A 16,811-nucleotide genomic window follows, 5' to 3' on the forward strand; every position below is an offset into this window, starting at 1 on the left:
TTAAGCATAGCAACTACTCGGTCCAACAGCTAGTGTTCAGATCAAGGGACTATGCCATGCATCTACGGTTGCAAACAACTTCTATACGTAAATGCACAAACATGATGAAGAAGGCATGCGCAAGTTTGGGAAACTGGGGTTCATGCTCCGGGGCTTGCCTTCAAGCAAGGAGGAAGGGAACTGGTCTTCTGATGGGGCGGCTTCGGCTTCTGGAAGCGGTAGCTCGGCTACAACTCCGTCTTCTGGCGCCGGGTACAGCTCGTAGACGCCGTCAGCGAGATTCAACTCTACACGAAATGCAAATGCAGGAGTTAGCACTTAGACGGTTATTTCAACAACAACACCTTCAAGTTAAAGCTCGGACACTGGTAGCAAAGCTACAGAAAAGGTGGGGAAGTGTACTTGGGTTGGTGGAGAGCAAGATAAAAAGGGTCGGATGGGAAGAAACTTATGATCTGACCCTTAGGCTAGAGGAATAGTTGTGCTGGGGGTCCTCAGACTTAGCGCAGAGAAGTCCTCAATTTATTATACATATACCCTCGGGTCAAGGAAAAGGATACAACCGAGTCCTCGGGCGAGGCGGAAAAGGGGTCGGACGAACAGAAGGGGTCGGGCGAGACGGAAAAGGGGTCGGACAAACAGAAGGGTCGGGCGAGGCGGAAAAGGGGTCGGTAACCTACCTTTGGTTTAAAGGTGAAGCTCGGGGTCGGGAAGGAGCAGACTTGGGCGGAAGGACTGAAGCACTAAGACTTGGGCAGCGGCGATGCCCGGCAGTGCTCCGGCGGCGGTGGTGCTTCTTGTGGACAAGAAGCAAGCTCTAGCACAGCGCGGAGGAGCAAGCGGCGGGGTGGATTGGGAAAGGCGATGTTGAGCGGAGAGGAGAGTTCCTCATGAACTTAGGTGGCAGCGCTTGAGCACGAAACAGAGGAACGGCGGTAAGGCAGCGATGGCGAAGGGGACTCCGGCGGGACTCTGGCATTCCCTTTTATAGTTGCGCGGAAGAGAGAGAGTTGGAGCAGCACGAAGACTGGGAAGAAGCGATGGAGTGCGCTGCCATGGCGGTGATTGAGCAGCGGGCCAGCAGAATAGGACTTCGGGGATGACACCTTCGGCCATTGGGCACTGGAGATAGGGCGGCGCAGGCGCGGTTTTGCCGGTGGTTGAGATTTGGCGGAGGCGGGCGTCGTCGTGCGGCGGATCTGATGGGTGTGACAGGGGAAACGGCGCTAGAAGCGAGGTTGCACAGGGGAGAAGACAGGTGGGCTGCGGCTGCGCGGGCTAGCGCGAAGCAGCGGTCTGTCGGGGCGCAGATCTGGCAAGGCGGAAAAGGAGCTATCGCGGCCGGGGTCGGGGTTGGCGGAGGAGGAATCGTCGCGTAGCGCATCTGGGGCGGCGCGACTGTGGAGAGACGGCGGAAAAGCCTTGAGGCATCGGGCCTTGCAGCCGGGGGTTCGGCGAGGTGATGATGGGCGCGAGCTGCGAGGCGCTGCAGAAAGGGTAGCAGAGGAGCTTCCGCTGCGATTGGGGAAGAGGGCGCGGGAATCCATCCGGTCGCGGCCGGCGACGGGGCGGAGCGGCAGGGGTCGGAGGAATTGAGCCACGCGGCGAAGAAGCTCTGAAGCGGGCATGCCACTCGAGTGCGTCTGCACTAGGAGATCGGGGAAAGATTTTGCAGGTCCACCGGTCAGTCTCGGTTGGTCCACTACTCAGATTGAAGGGAGACACTGTTGGGAAGACTTCGAAGGATCCGGCGGGGTGAGTTGGGGGTCGGCAGGGGTCGGAGCTTGGAACTGGCAGAGAGGGGTCGGGTTCTCAGGGGTCGGGACCAGGACTGGAGGTTGAGCACTCAACTCGGGGAAGCTGAGATAGGGGATCAGGGACTCGGATTAGATTAACTCGAAAGATTTGGGGTCGGTCGTCACACCGACGCACCGACCCGGCCTAGGAGTAGGCAGACTGCTACGTCCGCAGGATGCCGTCCTTGACCTCGCCATGAATGCCACCAATTCGACAGCCCACGAGCTCTAGGTCGCCATCAACAACCTCTTCCAGGCAAACAAAGCCCCTCGCGCCATCTAATTGAGCCACGAATTTCATTCGATGACTCAAGGAGATCTCTCCATCAATGACTACTGCCACCGCATGAAGACCGCCGCCAACTCTCTTCGCGACTTTGGCCATCCAGTCAGCGAGCCTACCCTCATCCTCAACCTGCTGAGTATTCCCGTTACGTCTTGAGGTCACTCCATCCTACCCACTGCAATGTCTAATTTTGCTCTCAACAACGTTCTTATCGTTCCATCTATCATTAGCAATTTACTTTCAGTTCGCCAATTTACTCGCGATAATCGTTGTTCGATCGAATTTGACACCTTGGGTTTCTCTATTAAGGACAATTTCTCTGATAAGGACCTCCAGACGCGACGTGTGATTCTTCGCTGCGATGGAGATCTCTACATCCTTCCGTCGGTCGCCCCCCGCCACCCACCATGCCTTGCTTGCTGCGTTGTCTTCCCTATGGCACCAGTGCCTTGGTCACCCGTGTCCAGTAGTTCTCAATGCCCTCAATAAGCAAGACCTCATTCCATGTAATAAAGTAGACAAGCCCCTTTGCCATTCTTAGCTAGGCAATCACACATCTACCTTTTAGTACTTCGGTTTCTCATACTACTGCACCTTTTGAACTTGTTCATTGTGATGTCTGGACCTCTCCCGTTACAAGCATCTCGGGCTTCTCTTATTATTTGGTGATTTTCGATGATTACACGCATTTTTACTGGACCTTCCCTCTCAGGCGCAAGTCTGATGTGCATCAACACATAGTTGATTTTATTTCCTACGCTCATAAACAATTCGGTCTTCCAGTGAAGTGTTTTCAGGCTGATAACGGTACTGAATTTGTTAACAATGCCACCACGACGCCCCTGGCCTCCCGTGGCATCCTGTTGCGCCTTTATTGCCCTTACACCTCTCCGTAAAATGTTAAAGCCGAACGTGTGATTTGTACACTCAACAACTCTGTGCGCAGTCTCCTGCTCCATGCATCCATGCCGCTCTCCTACTGGGCTGAGGGACTCGTTGCTGCCACATACTTGATGAATAGGCACCCATCTTCCTCGATTCGTCATGAGGTCCCTTACACCCATCTCCACCGTAGCCCTACCTCCTACAGTCACCTGCATGTTTTTGGGTGTTTATGTTATCCTAACCTGCAAGCTACAGCCCCTCACAAGTTCTCGCCTCGCTCAGCGGCCTGCGTATTTCTCGGGCATCCCTCTTCACACAAGGGGTACAGGTGCCCCAACCTGACCACTCGGCACATCATTATTTCACAGCACGTCGTCTTCGACGAGTCCCGTTTCCCCTTCGTGACCACCCCCTCCTCTCCACGCACATCATCCCTTGATTTTCTTCTCGATGATGAAGTGGATATTGTGCCTTGCCCTACTGAAAAGATCTTGTGATGCCTAGAGGGGGGGGTGAATAGGCTCACTTCAAATTTTTCAAAAAAAACTTCGCAGCGGTATTAGATATGTCGAAACTTCCGACACTATGCCGAAACTTTTGATGGGTCGGAACTTCCGACAGTCGAAAGTGAGTTGAATGAAATTCAAAATGAAACCTGAATTTGCCATTCTGTTTGAATCAAAAGATTATAAAAGAAGTGTAAGATAGATATGCAAAGAACCACACAAATTTATAGATCGCCTTAAATCAAGCTTCTAGGTCAATATGAACACGAAGAACACAATAAGCACAAGAGATAAGGATTTGTTTACCGAAGTTCACTTCCACAAAGGAAGCTACGTCTCCGTTGAAGAGCTCACAAAGAGCCAGGTCTTCACTAACCATTTACCTCCCTTAATCAACCATAAAGGAGGATTGAGTCACTTACTATGAATCCATGAAGGATGGGTAATACAAACATTCCCGGGCGCACCACACAAAGAGGGCGCTCAAACGGGCGACGCCTAGCCGTCTAGAAGCAAGCTTCAAGAGTAACAAATGCGAATCGATGGCCGAAGATGCTTGGAGTGCTCTTGAGATGAATTTGTTGGACCTCACACTCAAATCCTCAAGACTCACACCCTCAACCTTGTTCTCACCCAATCCCTAGCTCAAACTCTCAAGGATTTAGCTCAAAGGGGAGTGGGGGAGGAGTATTCAATGCTTGGGGGCTATTTTAGCTCGAGTTGTTCAGCAGCAATGAATCGAGGGGGAGGTGCTGAGGGGATATTTATATCCGAGCCCCCAAAACTAGCTGTTATAGTATATTTATATGCCCTTCGTAACTTCCGACACAGGGTCGGAACTTTCGACGAAGTTAAATTAAAACAACTAAGAGCTTATCCTTGGAAGTTTCTTGAAACTTCTAGTGGCCTTTATCAGACCTTCCGATATAGTGTCGGAACTTCCAACACTGCCAGATAAAAACGGCTGATCAGCCCCAGTCAGAAATTTTTGAATACTTCCATCGGTGTCGGAACTTCCAACCCCCTATCAGAACTTCCGACACTCACAGAAAATGTGAGAAAACATGTGTGCAAGTGAGTGAGTTGTGTCTCTCAATGGGTGGTTAGCATCTCAATTGAACACTTTAGCATCTTCAAGCTATCCATCCACATCCCCCTTAATAGTACGGTGTTTCTATACTCAGATTTAAAATTAAAAATAATAGAAAAGTCTTCTTTTGAGCTCAACACTGTTCTTTCTTTTAAATTTGGAGGTTGTTGAGATTCCTTTCATAACCTCTGCACTTCTTTAGAATTAAAACATGTTAATCACTTGATAAAATTATTAGTCCCCTAACCATGCATGTTATCAACACCAAAACCCACTTAGGGGGCCAAATGCACTTTCACCTACTAACCCTGCAACTACTCCACTCTTCGGCTCCGAGCGCTCCGTCATGGTAGCTCCCTCCTCCATGGACGTTGAGCAGCCGTCCCTGCCCTCAGCGAATTCTGGATCTGGCGGGTATGGTCTCATGCCCCCGCCAGGTCTGGCTGCATCGCCTGCCTCTCCTGCCGGGGCTCATCAGCACCCGACAGCTCCCTCCACGCCAAGCAGGCATGGTCCAGTACCCCTATCAGGCCCTGCTGCTACGGTGACATGGCAGCTCTCTGCTCGACCGGGTGGACGTGGTCCCGTACCCCCGCCCGGCTCTCCTATCCAGAACGCCGCCGGGCCCTCTTCGGACACCGACCCTTTTGGTCCGCCGCGCGTGGCCGCACGGGACATCGGTCCCGCTTGACCTCCTATCGATGACCTCGTCCCTCCTCACCGACACTTCTACACCTGTCATTTGCATGTCCCTATGCGCCATCACAGGCAACCAGCGCCACCGGCTCCATCTCCACTCCCAGGTGCTCATCCTCTGCCGGCACCTTCTTAGGTTGCTGTGCCACCGATGGCCGGTTCCCATCTGATGGTCACTCGCTCGATGACCGGTTCCTTGACGCAGTCGCGTCCAATGAACCTTATTGCCACCGGTGCGACGACATCTCCGATTCCTGCCAACTATCGAAGTGCTCTAGCTGATCCCAGCTGGCGTGCTACCATGGCTGAAGAGTATCAGGCACTCATTGACAACGACACTTGGCAGTTGGTTCCCCGACCTCCAGGAGCTAATGTGGTGTCCAGCAAATGGATTTACAAGCATAAATACCACTCCGATGGTTCCTTGGCTCGTCACAAGGCTCAATGGGTTGTCCGCGGGTTTTCTCAGCAGCATGGGATAGACTACAACGAGACCTTCAGTCCTGTGGTCAAGCCAGCGACCATCCGCACCATCCTCAGCGTTGCCGTTTCTCATTCCTAGCCGATCCATCAGCTGGATGTCAAGAATGCATTTCTCCATGGTCATTTGAATGAGATGGTCTATTGCCAACAGCCACCTGGGTTTGTCAACACCTCTGTGCCTGATCATGTCTGCCTTCTGCGCAAGTCACTGTACGGCCGGAAACAGGCCTCTCGAGCTTGGTACCAACGTTTTGCCACATACATCCGACAGTTGGGATTTGTTTCTTCATCGTCAGATTCATCGTGGTTTGTTTACAAGGATGGCTCACACATTGCCATTCTGTTGTTATATGTCGATGACATTGTCCTCACTGCTTCGACTCCATCCCTACTTCAACACATTATTGATCGCCTTCACTTTGAGTTCTCCATGACTGACCTTGGTGCTCTCCACCACTTCTTGGCGCCTCCATCATTCGCTCCTCCGACGGCCTGTTTTTGTCACTCTCTTGCGACACCGGTGAACTCGAAGGCCAAGTTGTCTATTGTGGATGGAGCTCCACTTAAGAACGCATTTGAGTACAGGAGCCTCATTGGTGCTCTTCAATATCTCACACTAACTCGCTCGAATCTCGCATATACTGTTCAGCAAGTTTGCTTATTCATGCACAATCCGAGAGAGCCTCACCTTGCGCTAATCAAGTGCATCTTGCACTATGTAAAGGGACTTTGTTTGTTGGTCTTCATATTGGCACCGAAAGGAACTTTGTCTGCTGGTCTTCATATTGGCACCGGCTCTGTTGACAAACACTCTGTGAAGGGACTTTGTTTGTTGGTCTTCATATTGGCACCGAAAGGGACTTTGTTGGTCTTCATATTGGCACCGGTTCAGTTGACAAACTCACAGCCTACTCTGAAGCCGACTGGGCAGGCTGCCCTGACTCTCGCCGCTCCACTTCTGACTACTGCGTCTACCTCAATGATAATATGGTGTTTTGGTCCTCCAAACATCATACCACAGTTTCCCGCTCCAGTGCTGAAGCAGAATACCGAGCTGTCGCTTATGCTGTGGCCGAATGCTACTGGCTCCAGCAGCTTCCACAGGAACTTCACATCCCTCTAGCTTCAACAACATTGGTCTACTGTGACAATGTGAGTGCTGTCTATATGACCGCTAACCCCATCCACCACCGCCGTACGAAGCATATTGAGATCAACAATCTCGCTCTCAGTGACGTTTGGGTCCTTCATGTGCCTTGAGCCACTAGTACGCGCAGACATCATGAAAAAAGGACAGTTGTTTATTGATTTTAGGTTCAATCTTTGCGTTCGTCAACTCCCGCTGCGACTGCGGGCGGGTGTTAGAATATATATATATATATAATATATATATAATATATATATAGTCATATTGTGTTGTACCTATTTCTTGTGCACCAAGGGGGTGTTTGGATACGAGGTGCTAAACTTTAGGAGGGTCACATCGGATGTTCGGACGCTAATTAGGAGGACTAAACATAAGCTAATTATAAAACTAACTGCAGAACCCCTGTACTAGTTCGCGAGACGAATCTATTAAACCTAATTAATCCATCATTAACAAATGGTTACTGTAGCACCACATTATCAAATCATGAACTAATTAGGCTTAATAGATTCGTCTTGCGAATTAAACTTTATCTGTGCAATTAATTTTATAATTAAACTATATTTAATACTCTTAATTAGTATCAAATATCCGATGAGATACGTAGCATACACCCGCTGATGTTTTCCCTCCCTGCTATCTCTCTACAAGGACGCCGCGCCGCTCCCTCGCCGGACGTTCATCGCCGCGGGCACCCTCGCTGGGGGGAGGCGCCGCCTCAGCTTGCCCGCCCGCGTTGGACCTCGCGGCCGGCTTGCTGGACCCCGAGGAGTGCTAGGAGGAGGACGAAGACGAGCAGCTGGACGCCTCCCCGCGCCCCCTCCCCTCCGGCGACGCCTCCCCTGCGCGGGCATCGCCTTCCGCGACTGGCGCCGGCCTCGTGCCTTTAGCCAGGGCTCACGGCCAAGTGCGAGGACGCCCGCGTGGCTCCCTCTTCCCCCTTTCCTTTGGGGCCGCGGGGGGGAGGGTGGAGGAGGGGTGCCGACGACGACCGACGAGGCTCTGCCGCTCTCCTCCCCATCCAGCCTCGACCGCCGCTCGCCAAGACTCCGCCGTCTGCTTCCTCGCAGGGGGCCACCGCCGCGGGCTCCATCGCTGGGTATGCATGGGGAGGGGGCCCGCGGCCTCCAGCGCCGCTGCTCCCCGCGGTGGGAGCAAGGCGGGTCCGGCCGAGCTGGGTAGTGGCGCGCCTCGTCGAGGTCCCGGAGCTTCGCGCCAGCAGCGGCGCTGCGGAGCTTGAACAGAGCCAAGGCAGCGGCGGCACTGAGAGCTTGCGCTGAGAGGAGAATGAAGAGGCGATTCCTGGCTGGTGGCCTCGTAGGCACCATACGTATGTGCAGCCCGTGGGCATCGATGCTCAGGCCTTCATGTCCTGTAGGTGTAGGAGGCTGTTGATGGTTCTGATTCTTTGATTTTTGGAGATGGAGCAACTTGTGTAGTGTTGTATTTGGCGCAACGCCGCTGCTGATTGGAGTTAGAAATCAGAGAGAGCTGCAGGACGCGGTGAAGGCAAGGATGGCGTGAGATGCTGTTGCTTCTAGCTTGGTGGGGACGGAAGCAGAGAGGAAGGAGGTAGCTATTGCTGCTTCAATCGGAAACAGAGAAGAAGCAGAGATCCATATCGTGATGGTTCTTGGTTGGCTGCTTGCTGTGTGTCCATAACAAGAGGAAGGGAATTAGCTAGTGACGAGCCTGAGGGAGCAGTAGCTCGGAGTGGGTCTAGCTTGACGAGGAGAGGGAGGGAATGGCAAGGGTAGGATCGGTGGATCCAAATACCCCAGCTGGCTAAAGTTTAGACGGGTGAATCTAGGATCGTAACCGAGAGCTCGTGGGAACTCATGCCAATCACCTTTATTTCCGTTGGCAACTTGGATCTGAGAGGGAAGAAAAATTCAAATATGAGTATTTTATTAAGGTCCAAAGGAGTGCCTCGTGCCAAAAGCAAAATTGAGGTATTTTGTTTGAAGATTTCATGAAGGTGAGTGTGGGGCCATGTTTTCCACGGCAAATTCTTTTATTTACTTACCAAATTTTTCTCCAAATTTGCTTGCACGCAAGCCAGTCAGTGATTCATTGGTTCTGTCCTGCCGGCCCATTCATCCTGTTCCCGTTTGACCAGCCGGCTAATGGGACCCGTTCCATTTCCTCCGCGGTGCTCTCGCCGACGCCCGCAACGTGTAACGCGCCCGCGGTGACGGAGCCGTGAGCCATCCGTAACGGCTCCGTGGGTCGCGCCCGCCCGCCCGCCCCATTAACCCGCGCCACCCCGGGGGGTAACGTCGTCACCCTAACGCCGCCGCCGTGGCCGGGAGCGGAGCCCGCGGCGTAACCCTAACGCCGCCACGCGCGGCCATCCATGGCCTCCTGCGACGACGACTTCGGCCTCCTCGGTGACGACGCCCACCAGCCGGCAGCTCCCCCGCCCCAGGCCCCCACCACCGCCCAGCAGCCCGCGCCGCCGCCGCAGCCTGCCCAGGCCTTCTGCTTCGCGGACGCGGCCGTGGCGCCGGGCGCCGGCGCCGGCGCCGGCTCCTTCGCGCAGGTCCCGGAGGAGAGCAACCACCACGCCGAGCGCGGCAAGGCCGCGCACCACGCCAAGCGGACCAGGGAGCGCGCCGACGAGTTCAGCAGCGATGGGGGCGAGTACTGCTCCTACATCAACAGCGGCGGCAGCGGCGGCGGGGGGAAGAAGGGCCGCGGCGGAGGGAGCTCGGGCGCGTCGGACTACCGTAAGGATCGGGAGGAGTGGACGGACGGCGCCATCAGCAGCCTCCTCGACGCCTACACGGACCGATTCGAGCAGCTCAACCGGGGGAACCTGCGGGGTCGGGACTGGGAGGACGTGGCCGGCGCCGTGACCGACGGGCAGGGCAAGACTACCGGGGGCAAGAGCGTGGAGCAATGTAAGAACAAGATCGACAACCTTAAGAAGCGCTACAAGGTGGAGTGCCAGCGGCTCGCCAGCTCCAGCGGCGGCGCTGTCAGCCACTGGCCCTGGTTCAAAAAGATGGAGCAGATCGTCGGAAACTCTGCGTCTCCTGCCTCCTCCAAGCCGCTTGCCACAGCCGAGGATGAAAAACCGAGTCAGCAGCAGCAGCAGCAGCATGGCAGCAAAAGGTGGTCCATTTTCACATCTTTGTTTGATTAATTTGGAGATCCACTGGTCTCGGCTAATGTTTATCACTGTAGGTATCCTCTTTCCAGCGCTGGCCCTATTACGGTGGTTGGTAGCTCCAGAGTGAACCCTCTTTCAAATCCAAGATGGAAGAGGGTGCTTCTGAAGATTGGGGGCACTGCCTTGGCAGGACCAGCTCCTCAAAACGTTGACCCCAAGGTAGTATAAATTAGCTGCTGGTACTACATCTGGTTTGATGCTGTCCTGAATCCTGATTGTTTCATACTAAAACTTGTCATCTTGTCAGATCATTATGCTGATTGCTAGAGAAGTTCAAGTGGCATGTCATCATGGTGTGGAGGTAAATAGAGAGCATCCATACGAGAGGTTTGTTTTTCTGATATGAGGCAACACTTGTCAATATTGCCTTCAATCCTATCAGGTGGCAATTGTGGTAGGAGGACGGAATATATTCTGCGGTGACAATTGGGTAGCTGCAACTGGCACCGATCGAGCTTCAACATACCCAATCGGGTAATTTTCTGCCATTATTATTTCCTTTTTTTATCTTTGTCCTTCTCCTTCTGCTTTTACATTTTATCCTAGTGAGGATAATGATGAGCTAAGCAGCACACATATCCTTGTCATCAGGATACGGATACAATGCGATGTTTTTTTCCAATTCACCACCACATATGTTTTTGTATTTTTTTAAAAAATAAATAGATGATAAAGCATATTTTTATTCTCAACAATAAAACATGAACTGTTCACTGCATGCAGATAGCAATCTGCTTAAATTAGATTGCATAACATAGCAGTCTCAAAGTTATAAAGTACTAACAGTAGTGTTTGACAAAAACAAAATAGCTAATAAAGTGGGAACAGTGAATGATAGGACTATGGGAGGGGATGGGGAAAGGGAACGAATGGTCACCGTGTGTTGCTGGCAGCTGCTGCCTTCTTGAGCTTGTCTGGCAGATCTACTCACAGGCAGCGGGCGGACGGGTGCACGGTCGGGCAAGCAGTGGTTTGAACTTCTGGGAGTCGTTGATGTGCATCACCTAGTGTTCCAGGGGTCATACTTAATGGGCCAATCTGTGTCACTGGGATGTATCCTAACGGGCCAATACGTATTGGCCTACGTATCTATTATTCATTTATTTATTTTAAAATCGGATACTTGGTGGATACGTATTTGTCATATATCCATATATGATATGTATCTGATACTTGATACGCTACCTGATCCACTTATCCGTGCAACATAGATGATGGGCATGCAACAAAAGTATTTGGATGGGTTCTAGTCTCCTAGAGAAAGATTAAAGGAAGTCGTCATTTTACTTTGTAATGTAAGTATAGGACTATAGGACTATTCCAGTGGACAGATTGATCGACCTACTGGTTGGATCTGCTTATTAATTAGAATCTGTTAGAAGTTTGTTTATGCTTATTTTTTGTGTATTATGCTAAATAGGCATTTATATTGGTAAGTGGCAGTTGAAGTCATAGTTTCTTTGAAGCCATATGCACTTAACGTAGAGTCCAAATTTAATGCTTGTGTAGTGAGTCACTGAGTTTTAAGAACCACAAGAGCTTTGTACTATCACTGGTGAACTATGTTGTGTAGTTCAACAGCATTATCCTCTTGAATATCCTTTCAAATTGTTGACAAGTTGCAACAATGAAGACATTTAAGCTCTGATGCTATGAGGTCTTTGGCGGTGCCGTAGTTAAGCTTCAAAGGCTCAAACACTAGGGTAAAGTGGGCTATATGCTGTTGGGTCTGTGATGGAGGCCTGAATGGGGACAAAAATGCTATGTAATGTCGTACTTAAGATTTTTGAGTTGTAAAGTCAAGTTGAGTAGCCGGTAAACCAATTTGTCAACTTAGATGACTAGTCATGACTAGGCAAGGCCGTTAAGCCAGGATAGCATGCCAGCAAGGGGATACGATACTCACTAGTGCACGGTACTGCTGAGCATGAGCATTTGAACTTCTAAATCGGTAACTTGTCTGCCTGTGTGGTTTCAGTAGGCAGACATACCTTCTGCTCTTAATAATTGAATAATGACAAATGGAGCTCAGTGTTCGTAGTCTTCTTTTGTACATCTTTAGCTACAAAAATCCCATCTATTCATCTTGCATTATGCTGTTACTTTTTCTAGCTTTCCTTCTATACTAGTCAAGGGCTTCTTGTGAACTGCTACTTCAGTGACGCGTATATACTTACGCCTGTCTGTTTTAATTGTCAGAATGATGGCATCAGTGATGAATTCGGTACTTCTTCAAGCATCGCTAGAAAAAATAGGTGTGGAGACACGAGTCCAGACCGCACTGATGATTCAAGAAGTCGCAGAACCATATGTTAGACGGCGGGCCATACGCCACCTTGAAAAAGGGAGGGTCGTTATCTTTGGTGGGATTGGTGCTGGCATAGGGAATCCACTTTTCACAACAGATACAGCTGCTGCCTTAAGAGCTTCTGAAAGTATGTTTTTAGTCATTATTATGATTTGTTCATTGGACTTGCGCATTCAGCTTCCCATTCTCAAGTGCTTTAATTTTGTTTCTATGAAACCTTCAGCTGATATGGAGAGGAAGTCTGACTAGATGTACTTGTCAATCAGTCAGTGCAGATGTTGTCCTTAAAGGTATTGTTGGTGATGAGGAATATGGTTGCCCTCCTAGGAGCAATAATAATGCACCATTTGAGCACATCTCCTTCAGGGAGTTCGCGGCAAGAGGGTTCAGCAGAATGGACATGACAGCAGTAACGTGTTGCGAGGAGAACAACATTCCTGGTTAGTACATCTTATCGACTAATCATTTATAGAGTTGTTTTGCTGCTGTATTAGCAATTTAGGTAAAATGACATTTGTGTTGTACATTTCCTGCAGTTGTCATCTTTAACATGTTAGAGCCTGGTAACATCTCCAGAGCGATTTGTGGAGATCAAATAGGCACCTTAGTTGACCAGTCTGGAAGGATCACTTAAAATTATGATGATTCTCTGTAGCAGAGCTTCAGGACATGTCAATACTATGGGGGACATCATGCATTCTTTGCTTGCATGGAATTTTCTGGATAGGAGAGGTGAAGCATGTTCATCAGACGGAAGCCTGCACACTTACATGCCCTGGGATGCTTGTGTATTATGTGTTGTGGTAGCAATTGTCCACATCGAAAAGAATATTTATCTTGTAATATCTGTTTGTAATGTGGTATGTAGATTAGTCGGAAGGGCTTATGTAAAGTGGTTCACGGGTACCCAGATCAGAATGTAGTGTTGTAAGTTGTAACTCTATTGTTTGAGTTGTAGTGTTTGAGATATCACCTCTCACACGATAAACATGCCTGTGGCCTTCCAGAAATCAATCCTTTTTTTACTGTTCAATGATGAGAAATTATATGCTACAGTCCTAGACTTTGTCGATACTTGTTTTACTTCTTTCATGCCTGATGATACTGAGAGCTGGATAGCGTCGGACTTTAATGAAGAGCTCTTCTAGTGTTTGAATACCAATCTGGTTTTCTGAATGACATGAATTAGAATAACCAACATGACTTGACTGTCTCTTCACCCACCTCGTCAGCTTCTAAGTTAGCCCTGCGTATCATCCATTGTTTCTCTAGATGGAAAAGGAAACTGCTACAACAATGATTTCAGATGTTCTTTTCTGCAGATAAACATCTGGCGCGTCCTGAAGACAGGTGAATGGTATCTAGCAACTGAGTGGTCTATCTTCATCAAAGAACAAGACAAAACAAGGATAGAATGAAGAAAAGCAAGGGCAGTGTGGATATTTAGATATTTCCTTGCCGCTTTCAGGATCCATACAAGAATAATCCTTTTCCTTATCTGTGCCATTGCTTTCTTGACTCAGGTACAACTATTAATTCGATTACTGTATCGATTTTCCATGGGAACTGCTCAAACTACACGAACGTTAGATATTTCAGAATCTGGTGTGATCGCGATGAGCAGACGGTTTGCACTTGCGCCAAACAAGATGTCTGACACTTCATTGCCAGGATCTCATCTTATGAAACTTCCTGTGCTACAGGTAAAACATTGGGTGCACTCAGAGCAGGGAGGCTTATGGAATCTAGCAGATAAGAAGAACGTCAGCGGTAGCATAGATATTTAAGATATTTCCTTGCCATTTGCAAGGCCCTTAAAAGGTCAGCAAGTCATTTTGCTCGTCCATGCCTCTGCTTTCTTGACTGTTTGAAGGTACAATATTTACACAATGTTCACAGCAAATTTTTGCCATTGAAACTGTTCTAATTACATAAACATTTGGTATTTTCTGAATCAGAGATGTAACATGGGGCACAGGCGGTTTGCACAATCGCACCAGCACCTTACAAGATGCTAACACACTCACTAGTCACTACAATCTCATCCTCTGAAGCTTATATATATAACAAATTTACAATGTTCTTGTTGTCACTTGTCTCACAAATGCAAAACTTGGAGGTTCTTTGGGGGCCTGACTCCTGAAAGCACCGGACGCAGACATAGCAGTAGATGATTTGGTAGCTGTGAACTACATCATCGGCCAGAACTGCATGTAGTTCAGCCAAGCCGGTGCTTTCCCTGACGCCACCGTGCTGACCCCGCTTACTCCATCAGAGGACGACGACGAAGCAGCCTGGCCGGCAGCTGAAGATTTCGGGCATAGGAAGAAGCTCCTGGAGCCCAGTTCCATGACCTTCTCCTTTGGGTCCAGACCTAAGCAGCATTATTAAACCAAATAAAATGGTTGGTGGATGAATAGAAATGTGGAGACAACCAAAAGCCCCGTCCAAATATCTAGCTGACTCTTGTCTTACTAGCTGTGTAAGTTGAAAAAATAGTGCTTCATCTGTTTGTTAGGACAAGACTTTGACATACAGCTGCTATCATTATGTCATTTATGTTATACACGTAATCATAATCACAAGTACTTTTGAATACGAATCTAATAACATCAATCTTGGATGACAAAAATCATGTTATAATAGAGTAACCATTTACAACATAAGTTTGAGCTAGTATGAACTTGGTACTATGGAAACCGTTCTGCTAGGTAGTTTCAGATGATAGAGCATAGAGTATCTGATAAGTTCATGGGTCCCCCACTTGTCACTGATGGGGAGGGCCACAAGTCAACAAATAAGTCATTGAACTCTGGGCTAGTGGGCCTGTACATGATGTACTCGATGCATCAAGTGGAATTTAGATGAAATGATTTTTTTATTGCATCAGCTTGATACTTGACTTGTTACTTCTGATGATCTGCTAGCTCAGCTGGTTTGATGTGTAGGAACTTTGGTGTGAGACGAAAGCATAGAGGGAGAGTGCAGTGCAATTCAGGGCTTCAGGCACAATAAACAAGCACTAACCACAAGGACGGACTAGAAAAGAGTAGCGTGATGCAGAGGAGAATCAGAGATCGGAAACGTACTCTCCAAGCTGAACTGGGAGTAGTGGAGGCCAAAGGCGGCCGGGTCGGCGGACGGCAGCAGCGGCCGCCGGCCTTCCTTGACGTAGAGCGCCACGGCGGCCGCCACCAGGTCGGCTACGGTCCACTCCGCCGACGCCATGACGTGCAGCGGCCACATGCTCCGCTGCACCGCGACGCTCACCAGCACCTTGCTCGGCGTCCTCCTCCCGGTCTCGCCGCCACCGCCGCCACCACGAGGCGGGGAGACGGAGCGGAAGCTAGCCCTCCTCACGCCGGCGAGCAGGTCCGGCAGCGTCTTGGGCCTCTGCTTCTGCTGCAGCTGGTGCCGCTGCTCCGCCGGCCCGCGGCCGTGGAACGACGCCGACCGCTGCCGGGCCACCGCCGCCGCCGTCTCCTGGCGCTGCCTGCCACCGGAGCCGCTCTTGTCGCCGTGCGGCGCCGGCGCCAGAGGAGGCATCGCGCGGGTCGCAGGGACAGCTGCGAACGTCGTCGAGGCGACCGGTCGGTGGTGACGAGCGGGCGAGTTACGGTCGGTGGCGGCAGGACGCGGGGCGGCCGGACGACGACGGGGCCAATGCGAAGAAGGACATGCCGCGGGCCGCGGCGGCTGCGGTCACCATGCAGGAGCGGAGGAGCCTTCCGAGTTCCGTCCGTGAGGAGGGACCAGGGTCGGAGAGGCTACAAGTAGCGATCAGCGAGGCAGCGACTTGTCCTGGCTGGGACAAAGCTGAGACGGGCAAGGAGCCAAGGACGACGGCACGACGCGCGTATATAGAGACGGGACTCCCATCAATAATTGGATTAGCTTCAGAGCTCCGACCCACCTCTACCTCCATCAGCGCGCTGTACTAGGAAAATTACACAGGAATCTCTTGAGACAATGCGTAGAATTAGCCCATGTCCTGGGAACCACTAAGGGCAACTTTAACGTATATCCTTTAGGCAGGGTGTAAAGCTAGACAGGTCAGCAGGTCAAGCTGACGCCGTGAACGCTGTCCATCTCCTCCCCTTCTCTTTCCCACGCTGAGCTCCGGCAGAAAATCTCGATTCCTCGTCGGTGGGGCTGGGGGCGCGGCGGACCCTTGCAGTGGCGTGAGTTGGAGGCGGCAGTGCCGCAGGGCCTCTGACCGACCTGGGCGGTGTTGCCTCTCGAGGTCCTGGAGCATGGCGCGAGCGGCCGGGCCATGGAGCTCGAAGAGGACTTCGACTGCAGTCGCGGCATAGCGATGTCAAATTTGATGCCATTGTGGCCGAGCATGAGCAGCATGCGGCAACTCTCGATGCAGTCATGTGGACACTCGTACGCGCTGAACTCCAAGGCCGCTTGCTGCCCCAGCTTGTCTGCGACGT

General features: G+C 50.8%; 2 protein-coding genes across 7 annotated transcripts; one reads left to right on the forward strand and one right to left on the reverse strand.

The window, feature by feature from the left end:
• Positions 1 to 9,112: 9,112 nt before the first annotated feature.
• On the forward strand, positions 9,113 to 14,215 carry LOC101785306. 6 transcript variants are annotated; one of them, XR_002678363.1, is made up of 8 exons: positions 9,160 to 10,006; positions 10,079 to 10,223; positions 10,312 to 10,365; positions 10,447 to 10,538; positions 12,264 to 12,499; positions 12,639 to 12,812; positions 13,695 to 13,895; positions 14,076 to 14,215. XR_002678363.1 is itself a non-coding variant. In XM_012847748.3 (7 exons), the coding sequence occupies exons 1-7, from the start codon at positions 9,246 to 9,248 to the stop codon at positions 13,177 to 13,179; spliced, it is 1,596 nt and encodes a 531-aa protein (XP_012703202.1). In that variant the 5' UTR covers positions 9,113 to 9,245; the 3' UTR covers positions 13,180 to 13,405. The 6 variants fall into 6 exon arrangements, 5 of the variants coding, with proteins under 5 accessions (XP_012703202.1, XP_004975529.1, XP_022683631.1 ...); XM_012847748.3 differs by lacking the exons at positions 13,695 to 13,895; positions 14,076 to 14,215 and adding an exon at positions 13,031 to 13,405 and having other exon boundaries at positions 9,113 to 10,006; positions 10,094 to 10,223; XM_022827896.1 differs by lacking the exon at positions 14,076 to 14,215 and having other exon boundaries at positions 13,695 to 13,935.
• Positions 14,206 to 16,374, reverse strand: LOC101785990 (uncharacterized protein At4g22758). Its single transcript, XM_004975473.4, has 2 exons — positions 15,462 to 16,374; positions 14,206 to 14,746 (listed from the first exon to the last, which is right to left on the reverse strand). Exons 1-2 carry the CDS (start codon positions 15,916 to 15,918, stop codon positions 14,562 to 14,564), a joined length of 642 nt encoding a protein of 213 aa, XP_004975530.1. The 5' UTR covers positions 15,919 to 16,374; the 3' UTR covers positions 14,206 to 14,561.
• Between the last annotated feature and the right edge of the window lie 437 nt (positions 16,375 to 16,811).

Source organism: Setaria italica, chromosome VII (genome assembly GCF_000263155.2).
Source record: "Setaria italica strain Yugu1 chromosome VII, Setaria_italica_v2.0, whole genome shotgun sequence".
Classification (NCBI taxonomy): Eukaryota; Viridiplantae; Streptophyta; class Magnoliopsida; order Poales; family Poaceae; genus Setaria; species Setaria italica.